The sequence below is a fragment of the Scardinius erythrophthalmus genome, assembly GCF_964197995.2.
Source record: "Scardinius erythrophthalmus genome assembly, chromosome: 18".
Lineage (NCBI taxonomy): Eukaryota > Metazoa > Chordata > Actinopteri > Cypriniformes > Leuciscidae > Scardinius > Scardinius erythrophthalmus.
Genome location: NC_138238.1, coordinates 8109326 through 8128931, shown reverse-complemented (window position 1 = coordinate 8128931; position 19606 = coordinate 8109326). Strand labels below are relative to the sequence as shown.

At 37.4% G+C, this 19606-nt stretch overlaps 1 protein-coding gene across 1 annotated transcript in view; it reads left to right on the top strand.

The window, feature by feature from the left end:
* Window positions 1–11258, top strand: part of fbxw10 (F-box and WD repeat domain containing 10) — a gene marked incomplete at both ends in the record, with an annotated part of 60021 nt that extends 48763 nt beyond the window's left edge. Inside the window, one exon of the mRNA XM_081392717.1 lies at window positions 11091–11258. Within this exon, the coding sequence (XP_081248843.1) occupies window positions 11091–11258 (168 nt within the window). The remainder of the gene's footprint in view (window positions 1–11090) is intronic.
* Between the last annotated feature and the right edge of the window lie 8348 nt (window positions 11259–19606).

Sequence of the window (19606 nt, the reverse complement as noted above, 5' to 3'; positions counted from 1 at the left end):
AGATAGATAGATAGATAGATAGATAGATAGATAGATAGATAGATAGATAGATAGATAGATAGATAGATAGATAGAGACTGATTGTAGAAGTTCTCAAACATCATATATCATTCAACAAATACAAGGAATTGTGTTTTTAGTTAAATATATATATATTGTATACTAACAGCCCAAGGACAAAGACTGAAGACAAGATTGATGACCTCTGTGTAAGTCTTTGGAACATAGAAATGGAGTACAGCCAGGGGATTTAGAGCCTTCGGGATTTCTACCGTCTGCTGGTTCACCCTGATCCATGAAAAGTCCCAACTGGTCCGAGCAAACCCGACCCGACCCGCTGATAGGACGAATAAACCGCACTCTCTTGTAACCACATCAGAGGAGAAGATTCCTAAGGAGACTTTCTGAAGAGTGCATTCTTAGTTTAGACCTGTCATCGAGTCCAGGATGAAAAACGCTCTCGTGGCTGCCAGAAATAAACGAGCAGAGCTTTTTTAGTCGGGCTAGAGTGGTGTGTGTGAGCTAGTAGGTGCTAAAGTCATCTGTCTAGCCGCCCGCTGCTAGCGTTGATGTCCTGATGGTGTGCTGCCGTCAGCGTTCGGCTCATACATCTATGCATGACTCCACGGGCTCTAATACATACATCATCCTGCTCTGTTCACTGATTAGCTGTCAGGTAATCAGGCATGGCAGATCAGCGGGGGCCTAATGAGGGCTTGACCTCAAGGTCATGGCCTCCTCTGACCTCTGACTTAGCCGCTGGGCTTGGCAATGATGGTCGTAGGAAGACCTTAAGGCCATGATATACTTCAAGCAAAATCAATGAAGGAACTGGTGCGGCGTCATTCAGAACAAAATGAAGTTCGTTTGGAGTTTGTTTGGGGGGTTCAAAACAGCTTGCCAAAGAACTTTGAACTACCATTTGTCAGTGGTGATTATATAAAAGGAATAGGTGTGTTCTGAGAGTCGGCCTTCTTTGACGTGGACATTTTCTCCAGTTAATTTCTTCTGTTCGGACCATCGAGGACAAACAGTTATGGAAGCTTGTTTCCGCCACAGAATAAAAAATAAAATAGGTATTGCCACTTTTTATCTCACAATTCGGACTTTTGATCTCAGAATTGCGTGATATAAAGTCGCAATTGCAATTTATAAAGTCAGAATTGCGTGAAATAAACTCGCAATTCTGACTTTTTCTCAGAATTGCATGTTTATATTTCGCAATTCTGACTTTATAACACGCAATTGAGAGATATAAAGTCTGAATTGCAAGACATAAACTCGCAATTGTGAGATAAAAAGTCGCAATTATCTTTTAAAATGTTTTATTCTGTGGCGGAAACAAGCTTCAATAGACACTGAAGAGTACTTTAGTAGAAATTGAAGTTTTAATTCTAAGTGAAAGCGACACTGACATGTAAAGCTGGTTGTTTTAAAGCAATCTATTGTATGAAGTGCTATGTAGATACATGAAGTGACTTAAGAGGATGTGTGAGATACCGCTGCATAGGTTATTTCAAAATTCTTTTTAGTCTTAACAAAAAATAATGTGAATTTTTGCGGCCTTTCGAACGACACTGGAAAGTTTTGTACTGAGATTTTGAATAGACACTAAAGATTTACAGTGATGCCACTCAAGTTTGCTGGAGTAACCGCTTTCTAATTCTGTAAAGAGTCTTTGGTTTTGGCCACATTATACTTACAAACTGTTTGTGCTTTTTGTCACTGTCCCTAAATTGTTCCATTAAATTCCAGCTTCCCATAATTTTTTAAGCATCTCCTGGCAGACAATCTGGCTCTCCAAAACCAGACAATACTAGAGCCCTAATTTTTACAGACACTCTATTTGAGTAAGTTATATTGCCGGAGAAAATTGCATAATAATGAGAAGCCCCGCTGTCACTAGACTCTGTCCCCAGATCTGGTTATGGAAAACCACACATCAAAGACATATTAGTGGTTCTGGCTCCTTCTCCGTTCAGGAATATGACATCAAAACTGTTGTTCCTCTGTGAGATATATTAGCCCAGCTCATGGACAATTTGTCTCTTTCTATTGGTCTTGTTACCATCACCAGTGATACGTGAAGGGAAACTTTATTAACTACAGCCAATACAAAGTATTTGTGTCATTATCTGGTCATTAAATATATGTGTGTGTGAAGTGGGGAGTAAGTAAGATTGCTTGAGTCCAATAGGTGGCAACAAGTGGCTCTGAGTGAGTTGAATCATTAATTCAACAGATCTGTTCAAACAAGAACAAATAAACTATTGAGCAAGTCATTGAATAATTTACTCAACCGATTTGTTTAAAAGCAGTGATTAATTCAGGAACTCTATTGTTGAGAGTATGTAAGAACAGAAATGGATTCAATTATTTAATTGTGTCTAATAAACTCTTAATGCTTACTCTTTCCCCAAATTGTAAACCTTTCAGTTTAAAGCAGCACTCAGTAGCTTCGGGATTTCTTCGCTGTATTCTCGATTTTGCTCGCAGGTTTCTCTCTAGAGCTCCCCCTACAGCTTCGGAATAGATATTTGACAACACTGTTGTAAAAACTCTTTGGTGATTCTCAGACACCAGAGGCTAGCAGATCAACGACATCAAAGCAGATGGGACATTCTTTAAAACGTCTTCTTCCTTTGGGTTCGGACAGCGTGAGGGAGCGCAATAATGACAGTATTTGAGCAGATTTCTTTTGGCCGTAAAGCAATTGTTTACATCGCGAGACCTGATATCATGCGATACTTCCTGCCGCGGCTGCCGGCGGCCCGCCGTCTCAAAGTTGCAAGTGCGAATTTTCCGCTCACGGGCACCAGGGGGGTGCGAAACGACCACCATTCAACCCGAAATAAGTAATATAACCATTCCAATGACTCCGAAGCTGTTCAGTTAAGGTAAAACAGTTACTTAGTTCACCTTTAACTGACCTGCTGAACAAAGTATGAAAATAATAAAACTGAAGAAGTGGTCTTCACTAAAAGACCAAACAGACCAGCTGTGAGACACAATAGTGGCTAATTAGTTGCCATTTTAAAAAGCTGTTTTTGAATTTCCAATGGATCCCATGAGATGTTTTTCCTTCATGCCTTCCACAGCTTGTCAAATGAGTTGAGTGTTACAAGTGCCAGCCGTCCTCCACTTGTCTGTCGGCCCCTTGGGTAAACGTTAGGCCTGAGCCTTGGCCGTCTCAAGTTAATTCTGGAACGTATTTTCCTTCGACTACCCCTTAGCTTAAACCAATTAGACTCCCTTGCCACCAGAGATCTGTATTGGCCACTGAATTTGTCCAATAAGAGGGAGGGCTCCCACCTGTCTGACCCAGCTGCTGGAGGACAAGAACGTTATCTGGTCATGTGAGACGCATGTCACGCAAAAGAAATCAAACAGGCAAGAAGAGCCCCTGTGCAGATTCCCTGAATCCTCAATGTGGTATTTGAAATGTGCGTGCAGGATGCTGATCCACGTTTAAAGACACAGATCTGCTTTTGTTCTTCTGTTTGTTTTATTTTGTCACATATAATACAGACCGGAGAAGAGATGAGATTAATGTGACACACAGGAATGATTTTTCATTCATCAAATTGTCAGCTGTCAATTTCGGAAATTTCCCACAAGACACCACTGACCGCCACCATTTTTTTAAGAAGGTCATAGTGTTCATTTGCTATAAGAATATAAAAAATATAAATAAAAAATACATAAAATACACATTTGGGACTATAAAAACTATTAATGTAATGTATTTTAAATGTACAACAAAAAAACTAACTCTAACCCTCACTGCAGAGTAAAAAATACAAAAATATAACAAAATAATTCGTTTGCCAAAAAAAATTAAAAATATATTTTGTCAGTTTTGTATGGCAAAAAATAAAGATGCGTATACCTGCAAACTGCTGTATTCTGCCAGCAGGGGCTAAATAGACCATGCTAACTAACAAACCTTGACGCCTTGTTAGCAAGTAAGTCAAAAACTAAAGATCTCCTCTGTACTAAAAAGTCATTCATCCATCAGCCAAGTTGCTTCTGTCACTCTTTAGTTACACAAACCAGCGTGGCAATTATGATCATGGGCATTGTGCCCAAAGTTTATAGACGCCCGGCTGATCAGCGTTTATTTTTGCTTCGCCACTCTGGTGAGGCAGTGTGAGTTTTACAGGTTGATTAGTAATGCAAGACAGGAGGGAAAATGCCCTGTAAGAGGTGGCTGTACTATAAATCCAGGGGAAAATTTAATGTTATGAGACAGGCTGCGAATGACTTATGAAATACATCTGGCACATCTAATGCAAAGAAGGCCATGTCCTACTAAAGGTTCATTTCTACTTGTCTACTTGGGAAAGACCACTAAAAGCAGGTCCAAGAAAAGAGAGGAATAATTTATTCATGTGAATGGCGTTCGGTTGTTTTAACGGTTCTCGAACGTTCGTTCTTCCGCTGATGTGGGCGGACAGACAGAGAGCCATACTAAAATACTCTATTACTCTGACAGACTCTTTAAACTCTGTTTACTATGGACTTTTTCTTGTGTGCTGGCTCTTGTTTTTTTTTACTGTAATAAGTAGGGTAGTTATGACTAGTTAGCATCAATGCCACATCTAAACACACTGTAAAAAAGTCATTAAAAGTCTGTTGAAACAAGTTTGACAAGAACTGTTTTAAATTGATTAACATTATTATATAATCCTTTGGAAGTGAAATTGCATTTCTTTTCCCCAAAAAATATTTATCCCTTCTAATTAGGCCTACTAAAAGACTTGTTATTCTAGCAGTTAAGGAGCCCAACTTGTTTGAGGACTCAGCAGAATCTGCACCATTAAATTATTTACGATTCCCATTCTTACTAATAATGACAGCCAATGCTAAAAAGTAATATTTTTTTCATTTCCAAACGGTGTCGTCTGTCTGAGCATAGTGGAGTTGTATAAATTGCACTGTTCTGTGGTAAAGGCCTCGCTCAGATCCAAAATCAACAGGGTTATGTCTAGTAGGGAAACAATAACAGAGTAAGATGGCATAAATGTAAACACTAATATTTAAATGTCACCTCATTACAAGTTAATTCTGCGTAAGCGAGAGTTAATCTCTTATGCAGTTTCCTGATGTGATTTACAGCCCCACATGAGACTTTATTTTAATATATCACACATAATCTGCTTTACACATTTTACTATGGCTCTAGTGAATGCTTATACCTGGAAGATATTTGAATATCAAATCCAGAAAGGACACACATCTCTACCCTGAACAGCAGACAATGTTTATATGTTTGGCATCTGCAGATTAAAGGAGAACTCCGGTCAATTTTAACATTGAGCTCATTTTTTTGTAGGATTTGGAGTGCTGTCAATACAGAGAACAACGACAAAAATCGGTGTTGCCTACACCGAGTTATTCTATTTTTAAAATTTGCACCCTGTTGACTTCAATGGGGCAAGTACTAAACCTGCTTTTAGCCTCTTAACATCCTTGATGTGTCATTACAAGTGCACAGAAAATGTGAGTGATTCCTTCTGAGTGAACACGAGTGAATCTGACTCCAGTAGATGTGAAAGATATGTATAAAAATGATGTTATTTAAGCCAGCGCAAATGCCTGTGTTTACATCCTGTTTTCGGTTGAAGTCCATAGTAGTCGATTGCCGAGTTCACGCGCGTGATCATAGGTAACTAAACCTATGCGCGTGAACTCGGCAATCAAATCCTACAAAAAAATGAGCTCAATGTTAAAATTGACCGGAGTTCTCCTTTAATGAACACATTTTCTAACATCTTTCTCCAAAATGTATCCGTGCTCAGTTTAATAGCTTCCAACAGAACGCTGGAGGAAGTGGACTGATGTCTGTCTGTCTGTGGGCAGGGGCTGTGTTTGATTTGGCCCAGGATGTGGTTCTTAATGACCCAGCTGGATTGAAAAAGTGTGGGCTCCAATTCATACCTGTCTGCTGCAGTCGCGATGAGATGCGCCAGCGTCTGTGGTGGGTCAGGTATGGAAGCTAAGAGGTGTTTAAAGGCCTACACGGAGCGTGAAACTTGCCAGTTAAAAAAAAAAATGTAAATGGGGAATGGATGGAAACCACAGGGTTATCCTTTCATGCAACATGCCAGTCACATACAGTTAGTCTGATAGTGACGGCATGTTGTTATGCTGCCTTTGCAATGCAAAATTAGACTTGGATAGCTCCAAAAGCAACACTGACTAGTAGCAGCATTTACGTTGGATTTGTTGGAAAACCAAGTCATTCCAAATCCCCCAAAAAAGTCAGATGAATGCAAAATGTATGTCGACTCTTTGAGTCGTACTCCTCTGTATTGAAGCAGGTGATAATATGAGCTCTTGTTTACATTTAATGAACAACAGAGCTCAGTTTCAGAGAGCTCCAACAAAATACTAAAAATGTAAACCATCCAATTGTTGAAATTGTTTTGAAATTACGCTTTGCCAGGACTCAAGACTGCAAAACTGTCTCAAATCAAAAACATGTGCTGCTTAAGATCTGCCATTATGGTGTAATGTTTCGAGAACAGGTCTAATTGGGGTAAAGCCTGAACTTCCTTGAACAATTTTTTTTTTTTTTAAGTAAAGGCTGACTAGGAAAATGGGCAAAACTCCTGTAATCAATCAGAACTGGTGAATTTATGAAGCCTGGTGGAGAGCAAGACGTTAGGAGAACCTGAGTCAAACAAAAGTGCTCCATGACACTTCGAAAAAGAAAAAGAAATGATATTATGATGACTGCATAATTTCCCATACTTCCATTTGGATGACATTACAATTCTAAATAACTATACTAATACAATGTATCTTATTATAGTATTAGTCTAAAATATGGATAGTGTCCAAACTTTTGACTGGTGTTGTGTGTTCCAAATTGATATGGATGGGAATCATAAGTACAGTATTTAACGGCTCTGATTTCTGACCATTCCTGATTTTAATCATATTACAGAACACATGTCTTTATTAGCCTACATTTTACATTTAAAATGTAGGTATTGGCAGATGCTTTTATCCAATGCAGCTTACATTGCATTCATGGCCTTGTTGTACTGTTTGAGCTGCATGAACAGTATTTATTAAACTAAAAATATATGTAAAAGATAAAGATTTTGGTTGAATTTACAGTATATTGGATTACTTGTACATTAAATCTTTATGTAAAAGCTGCAGTGTTTCAAATGCAACCAAGAATGCAATCACACTTGCTTATGCACTGTATATCGTAGTCTACTGCTTGTATGGCAAGCCATTTTAGCTAAAAAGTATACTTGTTTAAGAAGTCACTTTTAGATTCATTATAAGAACAGGATCATAAGAGTCATTCATTCAGGTGTCGGTGTCAATATTTTTGATGTTATCTATGTTCCAACCGCATTTGCAGAATTGTCGGATATAAACTCACAATTAAAAACGTCTATAGTATATAATTATAAATCTCACAATTCTGAGTCAAAATTTTAGGATATAAACTCGCCACTCTGAATTATGAGATATAAACTTGCAATTCTGAGGAAAAAAGTCAGAATCAAGATTTAAAAAAAAAAAAATCACTTTTTTTTTTGTTTTTTGTTTTTTTGTTCTGTGGCATGAACAAGATTTAATTGAAACAAATGTCAATTTGGTTCTGCTTTTTTTCTCCTTTTTTATTGGAACCAGTTCTGAATAGGAATCCAACCTGCATTAACTGCATGCATCTTCTGTATAAACTACAGTAATCTGTCACAGTTGGACTGCAGTTGTTGTTTAAAGTGTGGTTTAATCATTTCTTAGCTTAACACTGGCCTCTGTGTGCTCACTTGTCCCTGAGCAACGCTTAAAGGAACCTGACACTGTTGTCATTATAACCGTCAAGGAAAGGAGAATTAATGGCACATCTCATCAGAGAAATCCCAGAGTATGAACGTGTCTCTGTAGGCCTCCAAAGGATGCTGGCAGATGTGTGACAGATCTCTATAGTGGACGAGAATGACATAGACCCCCTCAGAGAAAAGCTCAAAGGACAGACCATACACATTACTGAGTGATCGGGGGCCCCGACCAATCAGGTTCCCCTTGCTTTTGACATAAATGCTTTTACTTTTTAATCCTAGATATGATTACATAATTCACTCGTTCTGACCTTCACCTCAGTGATGAAATGTAGGTTATTTAAAGCGAATGAAAAGATACAGCTATCAGAGATCACTGGCTACAAATAAGAAATGGACATAAGTTTGTGTGTGTGTGTGTGTGTGTGTGTGTGTGTCTGGAAAGGACATTCTGAAATATCTCAGCGGGGGTGGTGGTGGCCCTCGTCTCAAATTTTGACACCAGTGCCATCACTGTCATCAGCTTGTTTTGATTTCATTTTATCTCTCAGCGGTGCCATTGTGGACCATTCAGCCCTCTCCAGTTACAGGAGCCCATCCTGCATTGTTTCCATGGGAAACTGGGGGCCGCAGATCCACAATACGAATGTATGCATGTATGCACATAAAACCATGCTAAAAAATTCAGAAACATTTGTCTCTATCTCCAAATAGCATCAGTGACTTAGAAAAGAATCACAGTCTCTTCTGAGTGACTGCTTCCTAGAACTGATTCAAATTTATGGAGCTGTTTTTTTTCTGCAAAAGCATAGGCATGTTTGTCTAAACTATATTATGTTGGTGCTAAACATAAAACTGAAATTTCATTTAATTACTAAAACATTTGCAAAGCTCTTTAAGTCTTTCAGCACTTTCATGTATAGGCAGGGTGTCACGTTCCCTCACTGTTGTGCCCTCTGCATGAGCAGATTAAGGAAAATGAATGAGAACATTGTTTGTCTGATCACTTTAATTGGAGAATTTAAGGTGTTAGCCTGCATTAACATGTCTAGTCAGAGGGATTAGGACAGGGATCAAGCACATTTATAGCTAATGATGCTGGTTTGTCGGGTTAGTATAGAGAGAGGAACTGTCAGACACAGATAATTCCATGTTACACACAACACACACACACACACACACACACACAAATGATACTGATCCAAGCTGTAAGCTTTTAGATAGTTTTTTACAGATTGACTTGACATTTAAACTGTTTAACTTTTTTCTTTACATTTTTCTGTTTTTGCATGTTACTCGTATACCTACTATTTGTATTTACTTTATTTTCTATATCTTTTTTATCTTTTTTAAATTAGACTGCACTGCAGGGTTATTATAGTTACAAAAACTACAAATATGAAAACATCATAATGAAACATTATATGTAATAAAATAAAATATAAAAGAAACTAATAAAAATGACAAAAACACAAAATTACTAAAACTAACATGAAAACGGAAAATATAAATATTTTTTAAAATAGATTTTGTCTGCGACACTTGACAAAAATAAATATATGCCTTAAAGATTTCATGTTACATGTTTCATATTTAAATTTTGGCAAGTTTTTGAGTTTTCTTTTAAAAATTGATTTAAAAAGCTTATTTAAACTGCAAGTGCTGCATGTCATTATCAACTTAATAATTAAATATTTTCAAGTTAAATGTAAAAAAGCCAACTTACTGAAAGTTCTCCAAATAAACATAAAACAGTCAAATGAACTGAGATATTTTGATTCATGCATCATACTAAGTTGATTCAACAAATTCGTTACTTAAATGATGAAAACGTACAATGTTTTGTTGTTCAAACTAAATCGTTTTAGTTTTCATTGAAGTCCGCGTTTTTTGTTAGCGCGTGCGCAGTTTGAACCCTGAACGCATGCGCAGTTTGAGACTTCGGCGGTTAGGTCAAAGAGTTACTTCTATACTCTTTGCCATCACTGCCTAGAACTACAGCAAACTACGGCAGCTCAAATAGCTCAAAATACACAGCACGTTTAGTTTTTTTTTCTCGTGGTGACTCTCCCTGGATTCCAAATGGCATAATGTATTTTAAAAATAATATTTTTTTATTGTGAATATAATTTTTATTTTAAATTAATTCATTAATGGTTTAAGTAATAATCAATGTGCTATATTAGACATTTTTGAAGTAGAAATCCGTTTTGAAAGTTTAAAACACTGTTAATTACAATTACTAGGTTAGCTGAAAGAAATATTGTTAAAAAAAGGTACAAACTAAGACTTGACTTGGCCTTTAGGGACTTGAACATGTCTGGTATTTATCTTTTTTATAATCAACTGTATGTTTTGTCATATCAAATGAGATGTTTGCCCATTATGTATTTACTCTAGTTGAGTAGTTCAGAGAGAGATAGAGGATGAGGTAAACCATTTAATAGCAACTGTCAATATTAATTATTATTTTAATTATTATTTCGAAAGATTATGATTAATTATTATTTCTTTAGAACATTTTAGGAATACTTATGGTAGTAAAACTTTGTGGTGATTCCAATCGACTTGTTTCTTTACAGATCTCCATGGAGTTTTCGTGTATCTGTAACGTCGACCATGAGAATCTACTTTGAATGAACACATATATAGAGGAAAATAGTCAGTAAATAACTTTATAATATCAGTTATCAATATCATGAACTTAATTATGACATCAGTCTGTTTTTCATTCAGTTGTCAATTGGGAAACAGTGCATGTTTTGTTGACAAACTTTTTTTAATGCCACTGTATGTAAAAGAGCAATCTGTACATTCTTTAAAAAAATCTTTGTTATGGACCAAGTCATATGGATTCGGAATTACATGAGGAAGAGTAAAAGATGACAGAATTATCATTTTTGGGTGTGCTGTACCTTTAACTCCCAAAGCAGTAGAGATCCCTATGTTAAATTATTAAGAGTTAAGGTCAGAGTGCATCTGCAGATTTAAAAAAAAATATAGATATTTTTTTCCTTTCTTTTTAGGTGTGTGATATTACCACACGTCAGAAAACAACCGATCTTGAGGGATTGCCACTTTTCCAGCATGAATACTCTACAAGTTTACTCAGGATGAGTCTGGTAAAATACCATTTTCATTTCTTGGTCATTTTTTGAACTATTTATGTTTTACATGTATTCAGGTTATTTACACAACAACATCAATAATAATAATGTTGTTATTATTTTTAAATTTACACTTCAATTAATACCCCTATCTCATGAATTATTCTCCCAGGATACAGATCCTTTAGACCACGGCACCAAAGATGTAGAGATCGGAATCCTTACTGTGGCCGAAGATGCCGCTGTTACTACCAACTCTGACCAACTAATACTGGAAGAGGCCATTGTTCTTGAGGACATTACAGATCTACCAGCAGTATACGCTTGTTCGGACTCATGAATGCACTGAATATGGATTATCCAAAAGAACTGAAGTATACTTTCAAAGGTACCTTCTCTGCAAGACAAAGCCATTTTGCAAATGTCATGGGAAAATTTGTGTGACATTCCTCCACTGGACACTGGTTCTTTTATATAGTTAATGACTAAAAAAAAACAAAAACAATACTGCTCTGTCAATGTATTGATTATTGTTAAGTATTAATTGTTTTCAACCTTAGCTTTAAAGGGATAGTTCATCCAAAGATGAAAATTCTGTCATCATTTACTCACCCTCATGTTGTTCGAAACATGAATGAGTTTATTTCTTCTGCTGAACACAAAAGATGATATTGTGAAGAATGTTACTACCAAATATTTGATAGTAGCCACCGTCAACTGTTTAGTTACCAGCATTCTTCAGAATATCTTCTTTTTAATTTCAATTTCAATTTAAGGGTAAATCAATGATGACTGACTTTTCATTTTTGGGTGAACTGAACCTTCAGGCTAATGTTCTTTAACATGCATTGGTAAGTACCATGCATTGAGTTAAATTCAAGACTTGCTACGATAAAGTCATTGTTGTGCATCGGACACAAACTGTTTAAATAAAAATAAAAAAAGTTATCTGACTCGTGTTATGGTCTGTCTCTTATTTAATTAAAATATTTAAATAATATATAATAAATCAGTATAGGCCTATAAGACAATAGGCCCATTTGTGTTCAGCCAACTAAAAATACTTATTCATTAGCTAAACATGACTATTTATGTTGAAGCAACTTATGATTTTAACGTAATCTTTTGAGTTGCGTGGACTTCAGTCCCTGTTTGTGGAGTTTACTCAAAAAAGTTGCACAAGTTGCCTTATTTTTTTAAGTTGACCCAACTTTTTTTTTTTTACAGTGTATATATTTAATTGTTCACAAAGCATTTGTTGATTATCACCTTTATTGTCAGTTTTGAGTGCAATTTCAAAAGAGTAAAAGTTGAACAGGCCTGACAGAAAGATTCAAATGTTCAATTTGAATATAGGTGATGTAGTAACATGCTTTTGTCATTTCAAACTGAAAGAACCAGAACAAATGGCAATGTCTTCTGTTGCCAGACAGCTGGCAGCTCACCCTGGCAACAAGTGGCACGGAAGCGTGTGAAGGTCAGGGCCACTGGAGGGTGGTCTCTCCACTGCCTATGTATCCCAGCATGCACTGCCCCATGGTGCCCAAAACCCTGTGACCTTTCAAGATGGCAGCTGAGAAAGATGAAAGAGTTTGCGTGAAGAGTCAGTTAAGATGAACAGGGCTCCTGCGACGTCTTTGATTCGAACCCTGGTTTTCTTCGAATACACCGCTGCGTTTGTGCACAATAGCTGAACATGTGAAAACAAAAGTCAGCATGTTTTCTTTTAGTATTCATGTACGTGTCTTTCACACTTTGATTCTGCGTTTGTGAATGTTTATAGGTGTTTTTATATTTATTTCAGACTCTGTACTCTTTGTTTCAGATGTGTGCATGCATCTTAAATGGTTAGTTCATCGTTTACTCACCCTCATGTCATCCAAACCCAAGACAGTTAATCTTTGAAACACAAATTAAGAAATGTATTTTCTATGAGACCTGGTTTCTGTCCCTCCATTGAAAGTCCAAGCAAGCAAAACTTACAAGATCCAAAAAGGTCAGAACGGCGTAATAAAATAAATCCTTTTGAATCGAGCTGTTTATTCAAAGTTCAGTCATGAAAACTGTCTGGATAGGTCAGAAAACATCTGATTAATGTAAATAAAATATACATTAAAAAGATTTTTTTTACAGTTTAGCAAAGCTACCTTAGCACCGCCAGGTAGATTTTATAAGCTAGCCATCAGAAATTTGTCAGAATGTAAATGAATTTGAATAGATGAATTTTGCTCCGAAATGCCCGTAAATGCAAGTTTACATATCTGTGCCTGAAGTCATCCTCAAATGGGAGGAAAACTTGATAGAGACAAGTCAATCACCCCACAGCCAGCCCCATAACATGCAAGACTTCAAAAAATTCCTTTCCTCCTCTGTAATAACCCTTCTGGTTGGAGATCCCACCCTTTAAAATGCAGAAGAAACAAACTTACATTGTTCTACGACATATGTTATAGTGCTATGAAGAGAAAAGGGAGGAAATCAAAGAACAAGGGATTATTCTGGAGGAGAGCAGGTGGTTGAGGAGTTCAAAGAGTGCAGAGATGAGACTGTGTTTTCTTTACCATGCATGGCACTCTGCTTTTCTTTCAGAGTCCCTTTTCTCTCTTTTACTGTTGAAAGCGGTCTTGTTCTCCATTCAGGAGTGCCGTTATTATCGGTAAAGTGCTTTTAAATCCGCTGCTGCTCAGCACCAGGATCTGTTCAGCATGATAATCCCACAGGACAGACATCCGTTACTCCTCTGTGGATCTCGCTCATGCCTGCCGTGCTTTCAACAGCTGGGAAAGCAGTTCGGAATTTAAGATCCGCAGACTATGGGGGAGTTAAACACTCTCCTTGTCCATACAGAGGTTTATAGTAATGTAGTGTTATTTTGATGAATAGAAGTTCTTAATCAGTAATTTTAGTTTTTAAAGTGAATCAGTGTATCTGGTTTTAAACGATTCTGTCTGGTTTTCCAGTGAGAATATCTAAACTATCTTTAAAAAAGATACTTAAGTAAAATTGTGTAAGATAATACTTTTTCAGATCTTATTATTATTCTTACTCCATTTTGTTTTGATCTTACAAGAATTCATCTAACCAGATTTAGTGAAGTATAAAACGTTTTCTTATTAAAAATGATAAAAGTTTTTATTTTATCTTCATATGAACTCTGTCCTATGGTGTAGCTCCAAACTGTGATCACATTAACTAATGCTTACTTGGATACCAAACAAGAGACAGGCACAGAGGAAAACACGGTGTTGTAGAAAAGGGTACATTGAAAAGAACTAGTTCTCTGTGAATTCGCCATGGACATCTAAATGAACAACACACATCTAATCATCACATCTAAACACATCTAAATGAAGCAAAACATCTAAATCAGGGGTGTCTCGGTCCTCAGAGTTTGGCAACTCAACACACCTGCCTGGAAGCTTCTAGTATGCCTATAAGACCTTGATTAGCTAGGATGTTCAGATGTGTTTAATTGGAGCTCAACTTTGCAGGACAGTGGCCCTCCAAGAGCAGGATTGGACACCCCTGATCTAAATTAACCAAAAACAGGACGTCACAAGACGCGACCCTAAAAAGGACAGAATGCTCAAGCACACATAAGAGCTACAATGCCAGTTACAGGTCGATACAGGCATCAGAAATGCCGTCTGCTTTGCAGCAGATCTTTGTTTGTGTGAAATAAAGAAATTCCTGGCGCTGTTTTGACTCCTTTACATATTTTATAAGCTCTTCATGAGTTCTCAGCTGGTAAAAATACCATATATGCACATACAACGTTGCAAAATACTGTACATGATTCTCCACTTCTCTGAATTCCACAACAACAACAAAAAAGAGTCTAATGAGAGAATGTTAATTTTTGGGTGAACTGTGTCTTTAAAACGACGTACGTGATCAATCAGGTGACAATGAGAAGACAGATGAGATTAGAGAAGCTGTTTTATAGAACTTTAGCTCAACCCCTCATGGCTGGCGTTTGGCCCAGTGGCATTAAGAATGGATTGACTGTTACTGTTGATTCAGCACATGAACTGAGTAATGAAGTGCAGAAAACATCAGCCAGTGAAAACAGGATTTAAGAGAGAAGTGCTTAATGCATCACTTATTCTGTTCTTTGAATGGTTTGCAATGACTTCCACAGAGCTCATGGATATCGTCTGTTCATTACCAAAACCGTTTCCCCTTTTAGAATAAAAAAAGGATTCTTTATACAAAAAAAAAAAAAAATCTTAAATTATTCACAAAAATGTATGGGAAAATCAATGAGGACTGCCAGTGAAACATTTTCAATGTTTCTTTTCATAGTGGAAAACGGAGAATGCTATTACACTTTTGAAGCATAGGGGGCAGTATTCACAAACATAAGGCGGATAGGAGACTTATGAGTCCATATAAGTTCTTGGAGATCCTGGTTGCATGACTACAGTGATTGACATGATACTGGGGCATCTAATAGCAGTATCTTTGCATCTAACTTAGTGTAAAATAAGTATATAAACATAAAACAATGTGGATGTATTACAAAATTTCACTTTTCATAAATCATTTGCATAGTGCATATTTCACATTCAAAAGTTTTATGTGTCACAGAACAATGCACTTTTTATTAATACCTGAAAAGTAATGCAGATAGACATAGTTTTTCAACACCAGTGTCATTTGATATTTATAGTCTGCATGAAAAATAATATTTTATTTCATAATGTGGTGCAATTCCAAGTGAAAAATGGCATGGTGGGACTTGGTTTTGCCTACTGGGAATGGATTGGATGATGAAAAGCGGTCTCTATATGGCAGGTGCTTGGAGAGGAAGGGTTGAAAAATTAGAGGGCTTGGTGAGGTCAGGCGAAAAATAATGTCAGAGGTGAAGCAAATGATTACATTTTGATGAAAGATTATGAAGACAAATATTGCTTTTCTTTGGAATAATGTGCACTGATATGTCAATGATATTACATTAAGTCCAGGAATGTATTTTAAGATCAGTTTTGATGGTAAAGGAACTGCTAAATAGTCTCAAGCATGTAAAATAGCCTTTTTTACTTATCCTACAAAATCATAGGACACGGAACTCAGAAGCTGAACAAGCGTATAAGTGTATTTCTGTCCATCTTCATGTGGTGAAAATCCGCCTGAGAATGTAATTGCACTGTAATTGTGTTCATCTTTCTTTTCTTTTTTTAAAGAAGCTTCTGCTTTTTGACACAGATTTAACCCAATCCAGTTCTTTTCTTTGCACACTGACATGCAAACAATATTAGATTAATAGCATTTAAACAGCACTGTTTTTTTCAGTCCTCTCTCTCTCTCTGAATTAAGCAAAAAGCAGAGGTTTCTCTCACTGAGGGATGCACAGCATCAGTGTTCCAGGACAGAAATAGTGCTTAATAATGAAAGATTTATGTTGAGTAAGCTTGTAATTACATGCCGCAGTAGACAATTAGGTGCCTCCCCAACAAGCTCTACGACTTCCTGCTCAAGAATCCTGTTCTATCTCTCCTTCAGAACTGGCTACCATCTGTCTGTCTGTCGTTATATCTATCGTTCATGTCAGTCAACCGATCTATCTATCTGTACTGTATGTCTATCTAATCTAAATGCATACACTCTGTCGAGTCTATGGTAAGCTGGACTAGTCATGTTCAGAATGAGACTATAAGACACATCCACTGCCTTACCAATAGAAAGTGAGTGTATAGTTGTAGCGCTCTCTCCTCCCAGCACTGCTGCTCAGCCTGTAGGCTACCTGTCCTTGTCATCGACCTACCTGCACTGACAGCTCAATAGACTCCTTATTCCCCCTGCTATCAGCTTACAGCTGGTAATTACAGACAATCATGTAGGATCAGGAATGTGTGCATGAGTAGTCCAGTGTAGCATCTGCTGTCCCGGTGTGCAGCCCAACTAGTGCACTCAGGAGTGAGACAGCTGTGCCTCACACACAGCTCAGAGTAACAGACCAGGGAACATGCTAATATTGTTTGCAAACTGTAGGCTACATTCCAGCAAAGCTCTATTTCTTGTTGATTGTAAGACTGCTTTATATCTATTTTTTTGTTTGTTTGTTGCTATTATTCATAAATGTAGTTTATTATTTATTTTTCACACCCCCTTTTAATAAATATGCTAATAGATGTAGGCTATTTTAGACGCTTTGGTTTAGCATATGTGACGTCATCATCACTTACCATGCATCGACTATGGCCTGCTGAGTGTTAGGTATGTGTGGCGTTTACTGCGTTGATCACGAAAGAGTGAAAGAAAATAGTAGTGGAGGCGTTTCACTGCTGGGAAATTAATATTCCCGTGTTTTATTGGCGATAGCGTCATGAATGTTCAGAGTAACGAGCTGTGTGATGATGTTTATTGTTGGCGCCCCCGCGCGATTTTGAAACGCGAGCCTTTTATACTAGTGTGGAAAAAGACGTGATGCTTTTTAATCACAACAGATATTTAATGATTTTGTTTTTGACATTGGTAAAACTGTACTTGACGTGTTATTTCATGTCTAGAAATAACTACAATCTTAAAGGAGAACTCCGGTCAATTTTAACATTGAGCTCATTTTTTTGTACATTTGGAGTGCTGTCAATACAGAGAACAACGACAAAAATCGGTGTTGCCTACACCGAGTTATTCTATTTTTAAAATTTGCACCCTGTTGACTTCAATGGGGCAAGTACTAAACCTGCTTTTAGCCTCTTAACATCCTTGATGTGTCATTACAAGTGCACAGGTCATGTGAGTGATTCCTTCTGAGTGAACACGAGTGAATCTGACTGCAGTAGATGTGAAAGATATGTATAAAAATTATGTTATTTAAGCCAGCGCAAATACATGTGTTTACATCCTGTTTTCGGTTGAAGTCCAAAGTAGTCGATTGTCGAGTTCACGCGCGTGATCATAGGTAACTAAACCTATGCGTGTGAACTCGGCAATCGACTACTTTGGACTTCAACCGAAAACAGGATGTAAACACAGGTATTTGCGCTGGCTTAAATAACATCATACAGACTGCCGAAAGCAACAGAAAAGAGAAGCAAATCACTGCACAGAAACAGAAACAACTGATCTCCAGGCAGCGAAACGTCGATTTGCAGATATCATTTTGTGTCAATATGTTGAATTTTGGGGTAAAATCATACCCTGCATATTGTATTGTTGTATATTGAATTGACAAACTCATCAATTAATATTTACCATCTTATATTCTGCATAATTGGATTTTTTTTTTAAATAAACACTGACAAAAACTATACAAGTCTTAGGGCTGGACGATATGATGATATATACAACATTGATGTAAGTGATCACCCGGATTTAGACCTACCTATATTGTATTTACATAAAGCGTTCACTGACAAATTTTCTTTATGTAGGCTATTTCCCGGGGTCGAAATCAGGCACATATGAATGTCAGGAAACATGATTCCTGGCTGCATGTCTATATCCATGGATCACTGGATCTTTGGTAAGTTGTAAGGAACACTTATATCAAGTCCAACCTTTAGTTGAAACTTGAAACTGATAAAATCCAGTCATGCAGCAGGCTCTTTTGCCACTCAGTCCGGCTGAGGGGGTGTGTTCCAGCGGGAAAGTGACATCAATGCATACTCTATAAGGAGGAAGCTGGTGTTGCTAATTCTTGCGAAATTGGGCTACTTTTACACTGTTGTCGCGGGTTGAAGCGATTGTGAGGCTATTCGTACTTTGGTTGTGTGTCTGTTTGTGTTAGGAGGTGTCAGAGAGTTTAACAATCTCTTAGGTCTCTTTTAATAATATTTGATTTGCAAATCAGAAGCAGTGAATGACTCAGCATCCGTAACAGACTGAAGGGGAAGATCTTAAAAGCAGTGTTAAGATACTTCTCTCTGACAAATTCACAATGACAGCCTCTACATGTCGAAGGGACTGTAGTAACACCTCACGACTCAAGCTGAATATAGTCAGTGGAGCTGTTTACTGTCGACATCAGAACAAGCTTTCACTCTGTCTCTGGCTTCATGTTGCAGATTTCATTTGATTTGGAAATTATGTGGAAGGCAGAGGCGAGAGGGTGGGGTGATGAGCGGACATAATTGCAGGGAGAGGCACGTTGTGAACAAGTACGCTGTCACTTCAGCTGCCACAAAACAGTGGCAACCTACAGCTGCTACCAGAAAGCATGGTAGATTGAGTTAAAATCATCTAGTTAGTGACCACAGATGATGTACAATGCAAGGGGAATGGACAGGTCAATTTTTTTTTTTTTTTTTTTTTTTGCCTGTAAACAAGTATATCAAACTCAAGAGACTGTGGTTGGGACAAAAGCCCATTCCCTGTCCCAAAACTCAGTGATCATTCATTCCATTATAGATCTGGGGGAACACCAAGCAGAAATGCAGACAGACAATCACACCCAGCATGGGAATCTTGGCCCGACTGACTAACTCAGAATGGGAGATTTCAGTTGCTGATAGAGGTGGCGGCAACTTCGTTTCACATTTGCTTTGAATCCCATAGTATGACGGCAAGGGACTGCTACCAGCTGTGACAGCCAGACATGTTGTGCCTTTGTTTACACTTTTGGCCCTGGAAAATCCTAAACTTATTTTGCACTTGCATGAGAAAATCTCTACAGAAGCTCTGTGATTTATCAGTGCATTGGGATTTGGGTTTGAACCATAAAGTATTTGTGAAATTGCAAAA